Source organism: Anolis carolinensis, unplaced genomic scaffold, assembly GCF_035594765.1.
Source record: "Anolis carolinensis isolate JA03-04 unplaced genomic scaffold, rAnoCar3.1.pri scaffold_12, whole genome shotgun sequence".
NCBI lineage: Eukaryota > Metazoa > Chordata > Lepidosauria > Squamata > Dactyloidae > Anolis > Anolis carolinensis.
Window position 1 is genome coordinate 20,795,460 of NW_026943823.1, and position 22,842 is coordinate 20,818,301.

At 41.0% G+C, this 22,842-nt stretch overlaps 1 protein-coding gene across 2 annotated transcripts in view; it reads left to right on the forward strand.

The window, feature by feature from the left end:
* The window catches only part of amot (angiomotin), a 48,938-nt gene that overhangs the window by 13,914 nt on the left and 12,182 nt on the right, over positions 1-22,842 (forward strand). For both annotated transcript variants that reach the window (XM_062964044.1, XM_003226852.4), the window contains 6 exons: positions 2,601-2,721; positions 5,482-6,338; positions 7,674-8,169; positions 11,942-12,086; positions 14,361-14,453; positions 15,659-15,804. In XM_062964044.1, the coding sequence (XP_062820114.1) occupies positions 5,515-6,338; positions 7,674-8,169; positions 11,942-12,086; positions 14,361-14,453; positions 15,659-15,804 (1,704 nt within the window). In that variant the 5' untranslated portion in view covers positions 2,601-2,721; positions 5,482-5,514. The remainder of the gene's footprint in view (positions 1-2,600; positions 2,722-5,481; positions 6,339-7,673; positions 8,170-11,941; positions 12,087-14,360; positions 14,454-15,658; positions 15,805-22,842) is intronic.

Below are 22,842 nucleotides of genomic sequence, written 5' to 3' on the forward strand. Positions count from 1 at the left end.
CAGTCCTAGACACTTGGGAAGTGTTTGACTTGTGGTTTTGTGATATGAAATCCAGCATATCTATCTTGTTTGCTATGTCATAATATAATAATAATAATAATAATAATAATAATAATAATAATAATAATAAATACATCACACAGTCCTAGACACTTGGGAAGTGTTCGACTTGGGATTTTGTGATACGAAATCCAGCATGTCTATCTTGTTTGCTGTGTCATAAAATAATAATAATAATAATAATAATAATAATAATAATAATAATACATCACACAGTCCTAGACACTTGGGAAGTGTTCGACTTGTGATTTTGTGATATGAAATCCAGCATATCTATCTTGTTTGCTGTGTCATAATATAATAATAATAATTAATAATAATAATAATAATAATAATAATAATAATAATAATACATCACACAGTCCTAGACACTTGGGAAGTGTTTGACTTGTGATTTTGTGAAACGAAATCCAGCATGTCTATCTTGTTTGCTGTGTCATAATATAATAATAATAATAATAATAATACATCACACAGTCCTAGACACTTGGGAAGTGTTTGACTTGTGATTTTGTGAAACGAAATCCAGCATGTCTATCTTGTTTGCTGTGTCATAATATAATAATAATAATAATAATAATAGAGGGGACATACTGTGAATAATAACAAGCCCTATTGATGCAGTCATGCCGGCCACATGACCTTGGAGGTGTCTACGGACAACGCCGGCTCTTCAGCTTAGAAATGGAGATGAGCACCAACTCCCAGAGTTGGTCATGACTGGACTTAACGTCAGGGGAAACCTTTACCTTTTTTTAACAATAATAACAATAATAATAATAATAGAGGAGACATACTGTGAATAATAACAAGCCCTATTGAAATGAAGGACCTCCTGACCAGGAATGCCACGGGCATTTTGAGTGCTGTAATGCACGGCTCAAGGTCTGGCCAGAGAAGATTTGGGTTGGATCTATTTATCTCTGTGGGGTTTGTATAATGAGAGGCTCCGTGGCGAAGGCTGTGCATGCGTTTTAATTGCAGTGAGCTTGCAAACTGGGCCCGTCATTGCATCCCTTTTGCTGCTATTTATAAAGCCTCCGAAGACTTGACTCAGCACTTCCCCAAATCTCTCTCCTAAATCCTTTTGCTTGAAATCTTGCAGAGGCTGCAACATTCCTGGGTCTTTCTCCGTCCACTTCCTTTGCAAGGAAGGAAGGAAGCCCTGTGACGCCTTTCTCTTTGCACAACTTTCCTGTGCAATTGTTTTCAGGACTCAGCCAGTGGTGCTTTCTGCATTTTAAATAGGTTTCAGTGGCTTGAAGTACAGTAGAGTCTCACTAATCCAAGCTAAACGGGCCGGCAGAAGCTTGGATAAGCGAATATCTTGGATTATAAGGACTGATCAAGGAAAAGCCTATTAAATATCAAATTAGGTTATGATTTTACAAATTAAGCACCAAAACTTCATGTTATACAACAAATTTGACAGAAAAAGTAGTTCAATACGCAGTAATGTTATGTTGTAATTACGGTATTTACGAATTTAGCACCAAAATATCACGATATATTGGAAACATTGACTACAAAAATGGCTTGGATTATCCAGAGGCTTGGATAAGCGAGGCTTGGATTAGTGAGACTCTACTGTATTCATCTTTAATTAGCTCTAGATTTCATTCTGCTTTAGTGTTTATTGTCCTTAGTTTTTCAATTGTACCATATATACTCGAGTATAAGCCGGCCTGAATATAAGCCGAGGCGCCTAATTTTATCACAAAACTGGGAAAACCTATTGACTCGAGTATAAGACAAAGGAGGGAAATGCAGCAGCTACTGGCAAATTTCAAAAATAAAAATAAATATAGATATGAATAAAATTACATTAATAGGTTAAATGTTTTTGAATGTTTACATAAAATTGTAATTTATGATAATAATAATAAGACTTTAATAAGAATATATTGCATAACATTTCCCTAGCCTAAAATGATACATTTTAATATATTGGGTTTATGGTTCCCGTCCCCTTGATCTGGTCATGTAAGTGTGATTTATTGTTATAATTGTATTATTTTACTTTGTTTAATAATGTGTATTATGTTGTAATGTTTGTGTTGCTTTTATGACTATAAACCGCCCTGAGTCCCATCCGGGAGATAGGGCAGTATATAAATAAAGTTTTATTATTTATTATTATATAAAACTATCTAAGTCTGATTACCTATATACTTGAGTATAAGCCGACCCGAATATAAGCCAGCCAGGATCCTCACTCGAGTATAAGCCGAGGGGAGCTTTTTCTGCCCTAAAAAAGGGCTGAAAAACTAGACTTGTACTCGAGTATATACATTACAGTAGAGTCTCACTTATCCAACATTCACCTATCCAACATTCTGGATTATCCAACGCATTTTTGTAGTCAATGTTTTCAAAACATTAAGCTTCTGTTTCCAGTCTTATTACTCTTTCAGTAATAACTCCGATTGATTTTGATATAAAAGACGGGAGAACGAGGACAAGAAGAAAATTTCTTCGGGCCGATAACGGTGTTTTGCTTGCATTTCTAGACACGCTTCTCTCCATTTTCTGTTTTGCAGAATCTCCTAAAGTGTGAAGAAACTGTCTGGAAACAGGCGATGCTTTGTTTGACTCGGGGCAAGAAAAGCATCTATTCTTCCTGATGCCTTGGGACACCTCCTTCTGACCCAAAAAGCCAAAGTGAGTCTCTCCATATTAATGTATTTGCTAATGCGCCAGCAAATCGGTTTACATATGGCAATTATTCAATGCCTTAAAAACACATACAAAACATAAGCTTAAATATTTGCAAATTAAAAAAACAGATTTACAATCAAAAACACATTCAATTAAAATCACACCATCCAACATAACTTATTTACTCAAAAATCTATATATAAAAAAGGGTAATGAAATTTCGGCCTAGGACAAAACAAAACTACACATCCCAGAAACACTAAACTTGCCAGCACAACCCCTCATCCATGCCTCTACGTTCATACAACAAAAAGAAAAGAAAAATAAAGTCCTAATTAGAGGGAGGGGAATAATTGTTTTTATCCAATTTCTGCCAGTTAGAAGGCTAAGCTCTGCCCACTTGGTCTCCTAGCAACCCACTCAGCCCAGGGGACGGGCAGAGTTAGGCCTCACTTAGGCCTCTTCCACACTGCCTATAAAATACAGATTATCTGATTTTAACTGGATTATATGGCAGTGTAGACTCAAGGCCCTTCCACACAGCTATATAACCCATTTATAATGGACTTAATGTCAGGGGAAAACCTTTACCCTTACTACTACCAATTCCTCAATACTTTATTTCCCATACCACCAGACTTCGCCACAGCAACGCTTGGCCGGGCACAGCTAGTATCTTATATTAAAGTTCAGTTATAGATAGGATGTAGTTTCTCTGTGTGAAGGCTACCATTCTTAATCAATAGTCCAAAGTCTCACTGAAATCCAAAGTCATACTGTATCCTTTGAAGTCCAAAAGCATATGTCTATACTGAAATCCAAAAACATACTTGTTCCATTGAAGTCCAAGAACATACAGCATTGACCTCCACTGAGGTCTAAGGCGAACCGCTAACAAAATGGAGTCCTGAGTCTGAACATGCTCAGTACCATCATAACCATCTACAACTCTATATTAGAGTGCCCACATGGCGCACCAGGAGCTTCTTCCCCTTTTGCTTTGGCTCAGCACTAAGATTACGGCATTACGCTAATCTAATGCGCACCCTAATTTTAAGAAGGTCATTTAGCCAAAAAAGGTGAGCATTAGATTTGAGTGAATGCAATATGTCTCTTGCACGGGTGCCATTTCTTACACAGGTGTTGCACGGGTGCCTCCACTGAGATCTAAAGCGAATTGCTAACAAAATGGAGTCCTGAGTCTGAACATGCTCAGTACCATCACATGTCTGTGGCCTCTCTCACAGTAAAGAGGTCAGTCAAACTGGCAAATCAGCATATACATACACTACAGGTTAGCAAATATATGCATTAATAAATAAATAGTGAAGGCTTGGAAGGTTGCTATTTCCAACAATTGAGCTGTGGGAATTAATTTAAAGATGATGTCCCTCAAAGAGGAGTTCCAGGGACTCCTGAAGGAGCTTCTTCTCCCTTTTGCTTTGGCTCAGCACCGTATTACGCTAATCTAATGTGCACCCTACTTTTAAGAAGGTCATTTAGCCAAAAAAGGTGAGCATTAGATTGAAGTGAATACTGTCAGAGTAATAGCAGCGCAGCAGTAGTTAGATGGAATTAGTGGAACGCAGAACGAAGTGACACCCAGAGACAATAGTAAAACTATATACAAAGTTTTACTGACTTCAGCAATAATCAAGACAAACAGACTTGCAGACAATAGACACAGGCCAGGGGTCCTCAAACTTTTTAAGCCGAGGGCCGGTCCACAATCCTTCAGACTGTTGAGGGGCCGGATTATCATTTGAAAAAAAATACAAACAAATTCCGATGCACATTGCATATGTCTTATTTGTAGTGCAAAATAACAACAACAATGAAAGAACAATACAATATTAAAAAATGAAAACATTTGTAACCAACATAAACCTATCAGGATTTCAATGGGAAGTGTGGGCCTGCTACTGGCCAATGAGATAATCAAGTAGGATTGTTGTTGTTGTGCCTTCAAGTCATGTCAGACTTTAGGCGAGCCTAAGTCTAAAATGTATTTATTTATTTATTATTTATTTACTGCATTTATTTACTACATTTGTATCACACCCTTCTCACCCCAAAGGGGACTCAGAGTGGCTTACAAATTAATATGTACATACAATATATTATATTATTAGCATAACACAATATTAGCATTATATATTACTATATTGAACTATACCACTATACTGTAATATTATTAGTAATATTATGTGTAATATAGAATATAATATTATTATATGGTATTATTATTAGTGTTATATTGTATTACATTATAATATTATTATCAATATTATATGTATATACAATATATTATATTCTAAAACTGAGGGCGGGGGCCAGGTAAATGACCTCGGAGGGCCGCATCCGGCCCCCCGGGCCTTAGTTTGGGGACCCTTGCTCTAGGCAGACAGAACGGAACTGATGCATTCAGTAATGCATACACACTTGTGTCTGGGCACTCCCCAGTTCCAGCCACACATCAAGGTCAACACAGCTTCTTAGTAATTAACTCTTTCCAGACTATGTTACACTCTGGATGATGCAATCAGTATGCAATACTGGCAAGACACAAATTTCATTTAAACTATCTATGCACAAATCCCACATTAACAAATACGATATGTCTGTTGTACGGGTGCCATTTCTTACTTGGGTGTTGTGTCAAGGGTGTTGCGTTTTGCGGCTGCCGGTAGCTGCACTTTAAGGGCCTGAGAGTGGCACTGAAAGTTTTGCCGGGCCCTTCACTGCGTTCTCCTTCCTCCGCAGGGACCCCGTTCCTCCTCCTCCTCCGCGGCAGAGATGAGGACCTCGGAAGAGCCGCCGTCGGCCACCACCGTCTTGCAGCGCTTGCTCCAGGAGCAGCTCCGCTATGGAAACCCCAGTGACAGCCGCACGCTGCTGGCGCTGCATCAGCAAGCCACGGCGGGCGGCGCAGGGCCCTCCTCGGTCCCTGGGGAAGGCCTGGGCCCCTCGGAGCACGCAGGCGGGACCCACGTGGCGCGCCAGGAGCCGCAGGGGCAGGAGATCCCGATGGACGGCGTGGGCGCCATGGAGAAGCAGCTCTCCCCGCGCGGCGGAGGCCCGAACGGCGAGGACCTCCCCACCTACGAAGAGGCCAAGGTCCAGTCACAGTACTTCCGGGGCCAGCCCCACGCCAGCGTCGGGGCCGCCTTCTACGTCACGGGGGTCTCCAACCCGAAGGTGAGGACCGAAGGGCGGCCCACGGTACAGAGGGTCAGCCCCGGAAAGGTCCACCAGGACGAGGGGCTCCGGGACCTCAAGCAGGGCCACGTCCGGTCCCTGAGCGAGAGGCTCATGCAGCTGTCTTTGGCCACCAACGGGGTCAAGGCCCACGCGCCCGTCACCAGCGCCCCGCTCTCGCCGCTCACCCATCACCAGCATCACCAGGGCAGCGACTTCTACAAGAACCCCGGCCCCCCAAAAGGGATGGAGCACCGGGGTCCGCCCCCCGAGTACCCCTACAAGAACCTCTCCAGCCCGCCCTTGGGGTGCAAGCCACAGGAGCCCGGCCACTTCTATGCTGACCATCGGATGTCCCAGCAAAGCCGGGCCGAGGGTCCCATGGTGAGGTACCAGCACCCTCCGGAATACGGATCGTTCAGGTAAGGCAAGCTCCGTCTCTGGAGGCCTTGCAGCAGAGACCGGGTGGGCATCTTCTGGGAATACACAACAAAAATGTATGTGTATATACACTGTTGTAAAACTCCCAGAAATGTAATATAAATCAGGTTTCTACAACTCTATATTAGAGTACTTCTCTTCAAATTATATTGCATATAACAAAATAGCTTTCAAGATATCATCAACAAAGGTACAATTTCCATGTCATAATCTAACAAAGTATACAGTAGAATCTCACTTATCCAACACTCGCTTATCCAACGTTCCGGATTATCCAGCGCATTTTTGTAGTCAATGTTTTCAATACATCGTGATATTTTGGTGCTAAATTCGTAAATATAGTAATTACAACATAATATTACTGCGTATTGAACTACTTTTTCTGTCAAATTTGTTGTACAACATGATGTTTTGGTGCTTAATTTGTAAAATCATAACCTAATTTGATGTGTAATAGGCTTTTCCTTAATCCCTCCTTATTATCCAACATATTCACTTATCCAATGTTCTGCCGGCCCGTTTATGTTGGATAAGTGAGACTCTACTGTACTATTTAAGGAGTAAATAACAGACATAAAGAGATAACCAAGTCCATATTATACCTGGAGTTGTGTGGAATCTTGGGCCAATGTCAATTGTAGTAAAGATATTCAGTCTCCAAAGTACAGTAGAGTCTCACTTATCCAACATAAACGGGCTGGCAGAATGTTGGATAAGTGAATATGTTGCATAATAAGGAGGCATTAAGTAAAAGCCTATTAAACATCAAATTAGGTTATGCTTTTACAAATTAAGCACCAAAACATCATGCTATACCACAAATTTGACAGAAAAAGTAATTCAATATGCAGTAATGCTATGTAGTAATTACTGTATTTACTAATTTAGCACCAAAATATCACGATATATTGAAAACATTGATTACAAAAAAGCGTTGGATAATCCAGAACGTTGGATAAGCGAGTGTTGGATAAGTGAGACTCTACTGTAACAGTTTCTATATTCAAAGGAATTCTTCGTTTGTTGTGTACCAGTTCTTGGCGTTGCATTGGGGCCGGGCTGTGGCGCAGGCTGGTGAGCAGCCTGCTGCAATAAATCACTCTGACCATGAGGTCATGAGCCCTGCATCTTGGATTAGCCCCGCCCTCTTGAGCAGGAGCCACGCCCACCCCTCTAAGCCACGCCCCCTTTCCAGGGGGTGCTGAGTCATATTTTTTCTGGAAAGGGGGCGGCAGGCCAAACAAGTTTGGGAACCACTGCGTTTGATGGTGATGATGGTGATACTGATACGGATCTCTCTTCCTTGGCTGCTGCAGACAGAACCAGGACTTCCCCTTGCTGCCTCCGCCGGGGCGGCCACCCCACCACCACAGCCCGACCTCCTCGCTGACCTCCTTGGGCTCCCTGTCGCTGCTCCAGTCGCTGCCCCCATCGTCCCGCCTCTCCCCCTCGCAGCAGCCCCCGACCCCCAGCCATGGAGACCCCTTCGCCTTCCCCTCGCCGCCCCCGGGCGCACAGCCGCTCTTCCTCGCGGGCCAGCTCCACCAAGGAGACCTCTTCCGCCTCTGCCACCAGCAGCAGCACCATCACCAGCAGCCGCACCAGCACCAGCCGCAGCACCACCAGCCGGGGGATTCGTACTCGGGGCTCCCACGGCCCCCGCCGGCGCCTTCCCCATACCAGCCGGTGCCAGTGGACCCCTTTGCCATAGTCTCCCGGGCGCAGCAGATGGTGGAGATCCTCTCCGAGGAGAACCGTTCCTTGCGCCAGGAGCTGGACGGCTGCTATGAGAAAGTGGCACGGTTGCAGAAGGTAGGTGTTTGCGTATCTACATTTTTATTGTGATTGTTCTGCTAGAGCCCTGAAACACCTTTTCACCACAATCCACACTCTGTCCAGATAATCTAGTAAGTAAAAGTTTCTTTAGAGAACCGTATATAAAATATTTCGGAGCCTCCGGTGGCCTGGTTGAGGACGCAAGCCAAGCGGCAAAGTTTGGTGGGGAAGGACTTTCCAAACTCTTTTATCGCTATGAGAAGTGCCTTCTGGCTTTCAACTGCATATGGTAAATGTTTTCTCCTATACAGTAGAGTCTCACTTATCCAACACTCGCTTATCCAACGTTCTGGATTATCCAACACATTTTTGGAGTCAATGTTTTCAATACATCGTGATATTTTGGTGCTAAATTCGTAAATACAGTAATTACTATGTAGCATTACTGCATATTGAGCTATTTTTTCTGTCAAATTTGTTGTATAACATGATGTTTTGGTGCTTAATTTGTAAAATCATAACCTAATTTGATGTTTAATAGGCTTCTCCTTAATCTCTCCTTATTATCCAACATATTCGCTTATCCAACGTTCTGCCGGCCCGTTTATGTTGGATAAGTGAGACTCTACTGTATATAAAATACTAGCTGTGCCCGGCCACGCGTTGCTGTGTCTGACTCTGGTGGTGTTGGTCAGTCTACATGAGGTTGTATTGATGCTGTGACCTCCACCTTCTTTATACTCACATTAGTAGTAGTATTTGAAGTCTGTTACCTTCTTCAATTTTTGTGTTGATTGATAATTGCTTGAGATCCCTGTTGTCTTTGGTTTGTTGTTAGTTGTAATGTCTGATTCTGCTGAGTGCGGTTTATATTTTTATTGTGGTACAATAGTCTTTTTTTTTGTTTTGCCTGTGTAGGTGTTTATTATTATTGTTGTTGTAGTGGTCATGAAGGCTGGATAAGTTAGATGCTACTGTATTGTTTTTTGGAGGCCCAATGTAGCACTGACTGGCCTCTCAGCCTCAGTGCCTGGCTGTTTCTTGCCTGTGATGGTGTTGATTCTTATTGTTGTTGTTGTTGTCATTGTTATTATTGTAATTGTTTTTTTTGGAGGCCAAGTGTGAATGTAGGGATTGGGGAGGAGGATGAGTTGTGTTGTCAGATTTTGTATTTGTTATAGTCACAATGCGTTGTTGTGAGTTTTGTGGGTCCGGATTGTGGTTTTGTGGTGTGGTTGTGTTGTTACAATTGGGAGGGAATGCTTTTGTGTTGTGTTGTCAAGTTTCGTATTTCTGGGGCGTTTAGTTGTGTTGTTATAGTCATGATGCGTTGTTGTGAGTTTTGTGGGTCCGGATTGTGGTTTTGTGTTGTGGTTGTGTTCTTACAACTGGGAGGCAAGGCTTTTGCGTTGTGTTGTCAAATTTTGTATTTCTGGGGCATTTAATTGTGTTATGGTCACGATGCATTGTTGTGAGTTTTGTGGGTCCGGATTGTGGTTTTGTGGTGTAGTTGTGTTGTTACAACTGGGAGAAAGGGCTTTTGTGTTGTGTTGTCAAGTTTTATATTTCTGGGGCGTTTAGTTGTGTGCCAAGTTTCGTATTTCTGGGGCGTTTAGTTGTGTTGTTATAGTCACAATGCGTTGTTGTAAGTTTTATGGGTCCGGATTGTGGTTTTGTGGTGTGGTTGTGTTGTTACAACCTGGAGGGAAGGCTTTTGCATTGTGTTGCCAAGTTTCGTATTTCTGGGGCGTTTAGTTGTGTTGTTATAGTCATGATGCGTTGTTGTGAGTTTTGTGGGTCCAGTGTGGTTTTATGGTGTGGTTGTGTTGTTACAACTGGGAGGCAAGGCTTTTGCATTGTGTTGCCAAGTTTTGTATTTCTGGGGCGTTTAGTTGTGTTGTTATCGCATGATGCGTTGTTGTGAGTGTTGTGGGTCTGGATTGTGGTTTTGTGGTGTGGTTGTGTTGTTGTAACCTGGAGGCAAGCCTTTTGCATTGTGTTGCCAAATTTCGTATTTCTGGGATGTTTAGTTTTGTTGTTATAGTCACTGCGCAAACAACTTTACCATTTTATATATATAGATTTCGGAGCCTCCGAAATTACTCTTTACAATTACAGTAGAGTCTCACTTATCCAACATAAACGGGCCGGCAGAACGTTGGATAAGCGAATATGTTGGATAATAAGGAGAGATTAAGGAGAAGCCTATTAAACATCTAATTAGGTTATGATTTTACAAATTAAGCACCAAAACATCATGTTATACAACAAATTTGACAGAAAAAGTAGTTCAATACACAGTAATGCTATGTAGTAATTACTGTATTTACGAATTTAGCACCAAAATATCATGATGTATTGAAAACATTGACTACAAAAATGCATTGGATAATTCAGAACGTTGGATAAGCGAGTGTTGGATAAGTGAGACTCTACTGTATCTGGTAATATGCACAAATTGATGGTTGAGTAAATCCAACTGGATATTATATATATAGGGTACTTACACTGGATTGTATTTTGTTTGAATAGATACCATAACAAAGTTTGAGACTATTATTTAGACAACGACAGGAACGGGTTTTATGGTCCATAACCATATTAGCTTAAACCCAGTTCAGACCGGAGGTGGTTTAAAGAATCAGTTACTCACCAATACAGTATGTCAGATACAAGTTCATGTTATAATCGTAACATATAAGGGACCATGTTATATAAAAAGTGTGTGTTAATAACATAACTTACCTTATATTATATTGTATACCATACTTTTCCTTTTTTACCCTCCAAATCTATCCCAACATCCCCTTCCTCATCTTCTGAGCACTCAAAGTCAGACCAGACTACAAAAGTGATATATCTATATATCTTATCTATATCTTCTATATGTGGGCAGCAGACGATACTCTGCTTTCTCCCTGCTGCTTCCTTCTCCGCTTTGTGAGAGTCCATTCATGAGGAAAAGCAGCCTTTTTGGTTTGCTTTGCTTCCTTGTGCTGAACATGAGACTGATTAGGTTTACAAAATGCAAATAAAAACGTATTGGGTGAGTTTCGATTCTCAAGTTTTTGGCGCGCGCCACGCCCACGTGTCAAATATTACCTCGTAAGTACGAATTGAACATATTTGATCTGACTTACGAGGACTAATTAAATAATTGCACACTCTTAGCAGGCACACCTTCTGATTCGTTTAGCACTCTTCATGTGCTCAGAGGCATCATCTGAAAGCAGTACTCGGGGGCCGGGCTGTGGTGCAGGCTGGTGAGCAGCCAGCTGCAATAAATCACTCTGACCAAGAGGTCATGAGTTCGAGGCCAGCCCGTGTCGGGGTGAGCACCCGACAATTAAAATAAAATCTAGCCCCTGCTCATTGTTGACCTAAGCAACCTGAAAGATAGTTGCATCTATCAAGTAGGAAATTTAGGTCCCACTTATATGTGGGGAGTCTAATTTACGACACCATAAAAATCCTCCAGCCGCCGTTGGAATGAGGAAGTTGCTGTTGTAGTGGATGATGAAGCAGCTGCTCCTTCTGTGGCCAGAATCAAGCATACCCTCAGGAAGCTGGAGAAGGTTTAAATTGCCTCTGCGTCTGTCTCTGTCTTTGTTCTATATTATATGGCATTGAATGTTTGCCTTATATGTGTACAATGTGATCCGCCCTGAGTTCCCTTTGCGGTGAGAAAGAAGAGTGGAATATAAATACTGAAAATAAATAGATACCTGCTGTATAGGTCCCTAGAAATGCCACCTTTCAGCCCCCCATACCTGGCCTTTATGTTCATGTTGGGTTTTCTGTGTTTTAGTTGGAGACTGAAATCCAGCAAGTTTCGGAGGCCTACAAAAACCTGGAGAAGTCGTCCTCCAAGCGGGAAACCCTGGAAAAGGCCATGCGGAACAAGCTGGAAGGAGAGATCCGGAGGCTTCACGACTTCAACAGGGATCTCCGAGGTGATAAAACAATTGGAAAAATATTTGCTTTTTTCAGTTTGAAAACCGTGGCGGAATGAAGTGCGTGAGTGGTTTAAGGCCGAGTTCCCTTCCATCAACGAAACCCACCCGAGTTAATTGGAAACTCAACAAAATGCAAAACGTGTTGCAACTTAGCCTTGGCTGAGACTGCTTCTCAGCTTCACTTTTGCAGCCGTGAGAAATTCACAACTTGAAAGGGCTTTGAAGGGGAAATCTGAGGCTTCAACAAAGGCAGGTATCTCTTTCCGATAGGATGCATCTACACTATTGAACTGATCCAGTTTGACACAATTTTCACTGCTATGGCATCCTAGAAGCTTTCGTTTAAAAGATGTTGAAATCTGAGTTGCGTTCCAGCGACAGCCCTTATGAGCCTCGTTTCTCAACTTTTGGCTGCGTTTCTCTTGGCCGGTTGTCAGGAATTTTAGGAACCAAAGCCCCAAACATCTGGAAGAGAACGATTTGGAAAATGTATCGTAACTCCAAAGCCGCATGTAATGTTATGGGTTGAATGCACATCCTGCCTTAAATCCAAGTGGGGTGTAAGTCGGCTGAATCAAGCTATCATATATACTCGAAGATAAGCCGTTTTTCAGCCCTTTTTATGAGCTGAAAAAGCTTCCCCCAGCTTATAATCGGGGCTATTGCTTCCAATATGTGATCTATTTCTCTTCTCCTCCCTTATCAGTGTGTTTTCTTTTGCAAAGCCTCCCTTGCTCTTAATCAAGGGAATGTTTTGAAAAGGGAGATAAGCCCTTGCAAGTCAGGAAGAAGAATATATATATACCCATTAATCTTATAAAAGCATTTCCCCCTGAAATATTTGTTAATCTCTACTACAAATACATAAACATTTCCCCTGCAAGCCTTTGCAATCCCTATGTACCTTTATATTTGTATCTATCTACATTAGTTTTATATATGAATTTCCCCCTCATATGTTTGCAAGTCTTTGCAAATCCTATCTGTATATATAAAAGAGTGATGGCATCAGGGCAGCAGACAAAACCACAAAACTACAGGCTCCCCAACCTCGAAATTTGACAACACAACCCATCATTCACAGCTCTAGGTAGATACAACAAAAAGAAAAGAAAAATAAAGTCCTAATTACAGGGAGAGGAATAATAGTTTTTATCCAATTGCTGTCAGTTTGAAGGCTAAGCTCCGCCCACTTGGTCTCCTATCAACCTACTCAGCCCAGGGACAGGCACAGTTAGGCCTCACTTAGGCCTCTTCCACAGATTATCAGATTTTAACTGGATTATATGGCAGTGTAGACTCAAGGCCCTTCCACACAGCTATATAACCCATTTAGAATCTTATATTATCTGCTTTGAACTGGATTATCTTGACTCCACACTGCCATATAATCCACTTCAGTGTGCATACTAAACATAAAGACAACCATACAACAGACATTCAGTACCACCACTACCTCAACAATTTCTCACCAACACCACCAGACAATGCCACAGCAACGCGTGGCCGGGCACAGCTAGTATACATATAGATATCTAGAGATTTCCATGTACCTGTATATCTGTATCCTATGTGTATACATTATTTTATATATGAATTTCATCTCACATGTTTGCAAGTCTTTGCAAATCCTATGCAGATATAATTATCTATATAGAGGGAGATGTCTAGCTAGATATATATGAATATAGATATATAGGTCTTGTAAATATTGCAGGGGAAATGCATACATACACAGAGATTTCTAGATAGATATAAAGATAAATATATAGGGCTTGCAAATATTGCAGGAAGAAAATGCACATATATAGAGAGACGATTTGCAAACATTTCAAGGGGAAATGCATATGTGAAATTAGTATCTATAATTATGTATATCTATATCTAGCTCTGCATTGTTTATGTAGGCATTGAATGTTTGCCTGTTACTATGTTGGAAGCTGGCCTGAGTCCATGGGGAGATAGGGCAGGGTACAAATGAAGTGTTATTATTATTATTAAGTTATTGTTACAGAGCTAGTTTACTGTTTTTCTTTGAAATATGGTAAATATTCAAAAACCTTTAACCTACTGATGCCACAAAATAATTTCATTGGGATCTATTTTCATTTTGAAATTTACCAGTAGCTGCTGCATTTTCCACCCTCGTCTTATACTCGAGTCAATACGTTTCCCGTTTTTTTTGGTAAAATTAGGTGCCTTGGCTTATATTAGGGTCAGCTTATACTCGAGTATATACGGTACTTAAATACCCCTTGGCTTTCCTTGCAGAGCGCATGGATACAGCCAACAAGCAGCTGGCGGAGAAAGAATTCGAAGGCTCTGAGGACAACCGGAAAACCATCTCCCAGCTCTTTGCACAAAGTGAGTCCAAGTTTACTCTTACATTAACAACTCTATATACGCCAGAAACCAGCAAAAGTGAAGGTATGAATGTATGCCACATTTCATGCAGTAATGTTTTGCATTCAAAACAGTTCACGGGAGAGCAAAGACAACGCTAATACTTTGCAGCTAGAGCAGTGGTTCCCAGCCTGTGGTCCATGGACCACCAATAGTCTGCAAGAACTGAAATATGGTCCACGGCCTCACCTTTACTACACCTACTGATGCCTCAACTAATGTAATTTTTTGGTATCTATATTTCTGAAATTTACCACACTCAATGTTTTCCCAGGTTTTTTTGTGGTAGAATTAGGTGCTTCGGCTTATATTCGGGTCGGCTTATACTATAAAACAAATAACTAGTGGAGGCTTGAGAAGGTTGCTATTTCCAACACTCCAAAGAGTCACCACTCCTGCACAGAGAAGCATTGTTTGCCCAATTTCTTTGGAAGAACTTTATAAGTCCCACAACTTTAAGAACGCTCAGAGCATTTTAAAGACTCATCTCACCCAGCATATTGAATTATTGCCAACTGGCAAATGGTACACGGTGACAAAGACAAGGACAAACATGTTAATGTGGGTTTTTGTGTATTGATAGTGTTTAAATGCAATTTGTGCCATGCTTGTATTGCATCGTCCAGATTGTACCATAATGTGGAAAGAGTTAATTGCCAAGAAGCTATGATGACCTTGATGTGTGGCTGGAACTAGGGAGTATCCAGACACAAGTGTTTGTGCTTAACGATTGCATCAGTTCAGTTCTGTTCAGTTGAGTTCTGTCTGCCTAGAGTTCGAGTCAAGTTCTGTTGGAGAACAGAGCAGTCCTGTGTTCGTCTGTCGTCTGCAAGTCTGTTTGTGTTGATTATTGCTGCATACAGTAAAACTTTGTAAATAGTTTTACCAACATCTCTTGAGTGTCTCTTCGTTCTGCTTTTCACTGCTTCCATCCAACTACTGCTGCGCTGCAAATACTCTGACAAAACAGACTGAAGGATAGCTTTTATCCTAGAGCTGTGGCTATGCTGAACTCCATGGCTTCGTATTGATGTGGCATTGGGAGCTGTGCGGTGGTGATGGGAGTGTAGAGGGATGAGTGTGTTGTTTCTGTGATGTGTGCTGGAGAAGGCATTTAATTTCATTGTGCAATAGCACAATGACAATAACGCTATTCTATTCTAAAGATAAAGAGACCCAGAGGGAGAAGGAGAAGCTGGAGGTGGAGCTGGTGGGCGTCCGCTCCGCCAACGAGGAGCAGCGGCGGCACATCGAGATCCGCGACCAGGCGCTCAACAACGCTCAGGCCAAGGTGGTCAAGCTGGAGGAAGAGGTATCATTATCATCATTAGTATTATATACAGTAGAGCAGGGGTCCTCAAACTTTTTGAGCGGAGGAGGGCTGGTTCATGGTCCCTCAGACTGTTGGGGGATTGGACTATGATGAAATAGTCCAAAATTAGGATTGTTGTTGTTGTGTGCCTTCAAGTCGTTTCAGACTTAGATCAACCCTAAGTCTAAAGTTTAGGACAGGGGCCAGGTCAATGATCTTGGAGGGCCGCATTCGGCCCACGGACCTTAGTTTGGGGACCCCTGCAGTCTCACTTATCCAAGCTAAACGGGCCGGCAGAAGTTTGGATAAGTGAATATCTTGGATAATAAGGAGGGATTAAGGAAAAGCCTATTAAACATCAAATTAGGTTATGATTTTACAAAACTTCATGTTACACAACAAATTGGACAGAAAAAGTAGTTCAATACGCAGTAATGTTATGTTGTAATTACTGTATTTACTAATTTAGCACCAAAATATCACGATATATTGAAAAAATCGACTACAAAAATGGCTTGGATAATCCAGAGGCTTGGATAAGCGAGGCTTGGATAAGTGAGACTCTACTGTATTTATTTATATTTAAGAAGTAAGTCGCTCCCTGGATCGAAGGAATCAGTAGAGAAAGCCGCTTTGATGTGATGTGATTTTTATGCTTTTGTGGTTTCAACCTGGATTGTTTTGATATTAATATTGTTTCATACTGTTTTAATCTATATATATAAAAGAGTGATGGCATCAGGGCAGCGGACAAAACAACAAAACTACAGGCCCCCCAACCTCAAAATTTGACAACACAACCCATCATTCACGGCTCTAGGTTGATACAACAAAAAGAAAAGAAAAATAAAGTCCTAATTACAGGGAGAGGAATAATAGTTTTTATCCAATTGCTGTCAGTTTGAAGGCTAAGCTCCGCCCACTTGGTCTCCTATCAACCTACTCAGCCCAGGAGACAGGCAGACTTAGGCCTCACTTAGGCCTCTTCCACAGATTATCAGATTTTAACTGGATTATATGGCAGTGTAGACTCAAGGCCCTTCCACACAGCTATATAACCCATTTATAATCTTATATTATCTGCTTTGAACTGGATTATCTTGAGTCCACACTGCCATATAATACACTTCAGTGTGCATACTAAACATAAAGACAACCATACAACAGACATTCAATACTTGAGTGCTTCAAATTAGTTAAATACTCATAACTTTGTACACAACCTTATGTGTACACTACCACTACCTCAACAATTTCTCACCAACACCACCAGACAACGCCACAGCAACGCGTGACCGGGCACAACTAGTATTTGTATATTCAGTTGTACTGAAATGCTTTTAGTTGTGAGCCACTTTGAGTCTCCGTATGGAGTGAAAAAGCTGGATCTAAATATAATATAATAATAATACAGTAGAGTCTCACTTATCCAAGCTTTGCTTATCCAAGCTATTTTTGTAGTCAATGTTTTCAATATATTGTGATATTTTGGTGCTAAATTCGTCAATACAGTAATTACAACATAACATTACTGCGTATTGAACTACTTTTTCTGTCAAATTTGTTGTATAACATGATGTTTGCAAAACATCAAAAACCAAGTTTTGGCAGTTTAATCAACTTTCCCCATATTTTATGATAGAACCAATTAGGAAATGGTATTTCAACCCAGGAATACAAATTGAGTTGCATAGTGTTATAGACCACTTTGGGCAGCTTTCTGGGGGACACCTCCATAGCTGGGCCACAAGCGGAGTGATTCCAACGCATTGTCCATTTGCAGCAACAGGAAAACATCTGGGTTGTTTTGCAACTGCTTTCCTTAACTCTCCATTTTGGTCTGGGAGTAATTTTCCAGAGGTGGTTTTTGAGGGTTGCAACTTTTTATTTTAAAACAAGCAAACAGAGAGGGACTCGGTCGTAAGCGGAAAGCGTAACCAAGATGGGCTTGGCACTCCAGGCGGTACAGGCATAGAGGCGCCTTGTTTGGGAACAGACTTTGCAAAATTGCAAAATTGCCATATCTCTAGAGCACTGGGTTGAAAGTATATATTATTGCCCTGAAATCTTTAATTGCCTTTTAAAAAAATGAACCAAATCCTGCATTTAGAGATGTGTGTGTGGCATATAGTTGCATCTCTGTAGCTGTCTCTCTTGGTTTTTTTTAAATATGTTTATATTGTAAACACCAGTGGAATAATAACAATCCATCACCATTTCAGTATACACATCTATATATATAAAAGAGTGATGGCATCACGGCGACCGACAAAACAACAAAACTACAGGCCCCCCCCCAACCTCAAAATTTGACAACCCAACCCATCATCCATGCCTCTAGGTTGATACAACAAAAAGAAAAGAAAAATAAAGTCCTAATTTGAGAGAGAGGAATAATTGCTTTTATTCAATTTCTGCCAGTTAGAAGGCTAAGCTCCTCCAACTTGGTCTCCTAGCAACCCAATAAAAAATAATAAAAAACACTAAAAATTAATACAATAAAATACTATAATAACAGAAAATAACTAAAAAGAATACAAGACAATAATAAAATGTAATAAATAAAAATATAACTTACAATAAAATTAATTAAAAAATGCAAATAACGTCAAATAAAAATTACACAACAATTTTTAACCAATACCACCACCACTTTGCCACAGCAACGCGTGGCCGGGCACAGCTAGTTTCTCATATATAAAACCCATCAGGCCTTTCTCCTTTTCTAATTCCCATTTTAAAATGGCTGTCTCTCTTGGTGTCGTTTTCGGGGTTTTGTTATTTGTCTCAATCGAGATAAAAGCAGGGTGTAAACAAACAAAAACAACAACTTCAACCCAGTGAACAAGAGACTTGCAAGTGCCCAAGAAATCCAGTCCTTTGCTCAGTTCTTGCAAAGTCTGGGCAGCCTTGGCTTCCTTGATGGAATGCGGTTTCCTTCCTTCCCAACTGCTTCTCTTTTTGCCAAGAACGATTGTCTTTTCCAACAAAGTCGCATTCAGGAAATGCTATTGTTTCCAATTAAGCTGCTTCTTTGTCCCTCTCTTCTCGTGTTACATATTATCCCCAGCTTCCACATCCAGCAAATGCAATTCCTTCCCGGCCAGAGTTCTTGCTCCTTAGCAACTCTTATTTATATTTATTTATTTATTTGCATCACTTCTACCCCGCCTTTCTCTCCGAAGAGACTCAAAGCGGCTTACAGTAAATAGGCAAAAATTCAATACCTAAAAACAATGTAAAAACAACAATTCATATAAAACAATCTACAAAACAACACTTCATATAAAACAAATACCATTACAAAATAAAATCACATTATATAAAATTTTAAGAATGTCCAAGATTAAAATCCAACTCTTACCGCCTCCATCTGTGAAGTCAAGAAATGCAATAGCTTGCTTTACTCCTCAGAAGCTTTCTTATTCTAGTGGAATATTAGTTATGTCCTATTGTAATTTGCTGCTGAGTGTTGTTGTTGTTGTTGTTGTGTGCATAAGTTTTCCCTACTTACAGGCCCGGGCTGTGGCGCAGGCTGGTGAGCAGCCAGCTGCAACAAATCACTCTGACCAAGAGGTCATGAGTTCGAGGCCAGCTCGGAGCCTGTGTTTGTCTCTGTCTTTGTTCTATGTTAAGGCATTGAATGTTTGCCTTATATGTGTAACTAGCTGTGCCCGGCCACGCGTTGCTGTGGAAGTATGGTGGTATGGGAAATAAAGTATTGAGGAGTTGGTGGTAGTTAAGGTAAAGGGTAAAGGACATTAAGTCCATTATAAACGGGTTATATAGCTGTGTGGAAGGGCCTTGAGTCTACACTGCCATATAATCCAGTTCAAATCTGATAATCTATTTTATAGGCAGTGTGGAAGAGGCCTAAGTGAGGCCTAACTCTGCCTGTTCCCTGGGCTGAGTGGGCAGCAATTGGATAGAAACAATTCTTCCTCTCCCTCTAATTAGGACTTTATTTTTCTTTTCTTTTTGTTGTATGAACGTAGAGGCATGGATGAGGGGTTGTGCTGCCAAGTTTAGTGTTTCTGAGATGTGTTGTTTTGTTGTTTTGTCCTAGACTGAAATTTCATTACCATATATATATATATATATATATATATATATATATATATATATAAAAAGGAGGGGGACATAGGAGTTGTAGTTTTACAAGGTCTTTAGTTTTCTCGGCCAAAGAGAAGGATTCCAAAGCATTCGACCACAGCAGTTAAAAAGTGCTGCCAAACTGCATTCATTCCACCCAAGGCTCTGGGAGACCAGGGTTCAAATGCTGACTCCGCCATGGAAAGCCTTGGCCAAGTCCCGTTCTCTCAGCCTTGGAAGAAAGGCAGGGTCAAAGCTCCTCTAAATAATAAACCCTGCGGAGAAAATCCCATGACGGATTAACTTCAGGGTAGGGGTGTGCAGTTTGATTAAACTCCGTTCTGTTTTCGGTGTCCAGATAATATATATATATTATCCACCCTGAGTTCCCTTCGGGGTGAGAAGGGCGGAATATAAATACTGTGAATAAATAAAATAAATAATACTTAGGGAAACCCTAAAAATGGATCTGGGGATCTACCGAAATCTGGACACCGAAAACAGAACGGAGTTTAATCAAACTGCACACCCCTACCCTGAAGTTAATCCGTCATGGGATTTTCTCCGCAGGGTTTATTATTTAGAGGAGCTTTGACCCTGCTTTTCTTCCAAGGCTGAGAGAACGGGACTTGGCCAAGGCTTTCCATGGCGGAGTCAGCATTTGAACCCTGGTCTCCCAGAGCCTTGGGTGGAATGAATGCAGTTTGGCAGCACTTTTTAACTGCTGTGGTCGAATGCTTTGGAATCCTTCTCTTTGGCCAAGAAAACGAAAGACCTTGTAAAACTACAACTCCTATGTCCCCCTCCCATCTCTATGTGGGGTGTTTTCCCCAAAAGCAAAAGAATGCCGTACCGCAGAGAAAAGATTAACGTCATCCGCACGGCCCTTCTTCCGCCAAACTCCCCTGCTGAGTCTTGGCAGACTTCGAGAAAGGCTGTTTCCACTTCCAGAAACATGCTCAGACTTTGGATGATGTTAATCAAAACCATCTGCCTTCGGCTGCCTCGGAAAATGGGGCAATTCTGGACAGAACGGGGCTACAAGCCGCTAAAATCGGAACGAAGGAGAAACCGTGGATTTTTCATTCTGTTTGCTTTGCAGTTGAGACCGAGAGGGATGAGGCATACCTGAGACACTCCATAGGCCTGTGCAATCCATGAAAGAAATGTTTCAAAAATCATTACAAAATTAGGGAGACGATGGCGTTTTGTTTCTAAAGTGTTTCTTAAGCAGTGATGGCCAACCTATGACACGCGTGTCAGCACTGACACGCCTAGCCATTTTTGCTGACACGTTGCCGCATGCAGATTGATTGGATGACTAATGTCTTTTGTGGCCAAATTTGGTGTGGTTTGGTCCAGTGGTTTTGTTGTTTACTCCATGGGAATTATGCACATTACACTTTTATATATATTATATCATTCTATTATTATTCTGGCTTGGAGCCTCCGGTGGCCTAGGGGATAAAAGCCTCGTGACTTGAAGGTTGGGTTGCTGACCTGAAAGCTGCCAGGTTCGGATCCCACCCGGGGAGAGTGTGGATGAGCTCCCTCTCTCAGCTCCAGCTCCATGATTCTCTGTGCAGGAGTGGTGACTCTTTGGAGTGTTGGAAATAGCAACCTTCTCAAGCCTCCACTAGTTATTTGTATACAATATATACATACATACACACACACACACACACACACACACATCATTCTATTATTATTCTACTAGCTGTGCCCGGTCACGCGTTGCTGTGCCGTTGTCTGGTGGTGTTGGTGAGAAATTGTTGAGGTAGTGGTGGTATTGAATGCCTGTTGTATGGTTGTCTTTATGTTTAGTATGCACACTGAAGTGGATTATATGGCAGTGTGGACTCAAGATAATCCAGTTCAAAGCAGATAATATAAGATTCTAAATGGGTTATATAGCTGTGTGGAAGGGCCTGGAGTCTACACTGCCATATAATCCAGTTAAAATCTGATAATCTGTGGAAGAAGCCTAAGTGAGGCCTAAGTCTGCCTGTCCCCTGGGCTGAATAGGTTGCTAGGAGACCAAGTGGGCAGAGCTTAGCCTTCAAACTGGCAGCAATTGAATAAAAACTATTATTCCTCTCCCTGTAATTAGAACTTTATTTTTCTTTTCTTTTTGTTGTATCAACCTAGAGCCGTGAATGATGGGTTGTGTTGTCAAATTTCGAGGTTGGGGGGCCTGTAGTTTTGTTGTTTTGTCCACTGCCCTGATGCCATCACTCATATGTGTTCATTCTATTATTCTATTATTCGTGTAGTATATTATTATAATATTACTATTATATTATTATTATATTATTATTCATTATTCATGACTACATTGAAACTAGAATAGAGAGAAATCAGCATGGAAACTGCAAGAGGTGCCATAGATTGTTGTACGTGGAAATAATGGTAGTAAATAGTTTCTGATTTATTAAATCCAGTTATATATTTACAATTATATATTTTTGTTATTTAAACTATACATATTGCGAAATTATGTTTTTTTTTCCTCAAAGTGACACACCACCCAAGTCATGCTAGGTTTTTTAGTGAATTTTGACACACCAAGCACCATCATTGTTCTAAAGTGTCGTTAGTGAAAATCTCATTACTATAACGAGAGTAACGGAATTTTGTTACAGTAATTGCTCAAGTCAGGAAAATTCAGGGGTGCCTTTCTCCCTCATTGTTAGAGCTGTTGGCATGAAACTTGCTACAATTATAGAACACATTGATCACTGTGAGTCCATCAAGTTTCAGAACGTTTCACTTATCCACGGATTTTTGGGGATTTTCAAAGTTTTTGAAAACAATTTAAAAAACTCCCAAGACCAATCTCCTTGAATTTTCTCTACAATGACACAAGATAACAGGAGATCATTCCCTCCAAGTTTCAGAAATATTCATACACCTACTGATTTTAATAATAATGAAATCCAGCATATC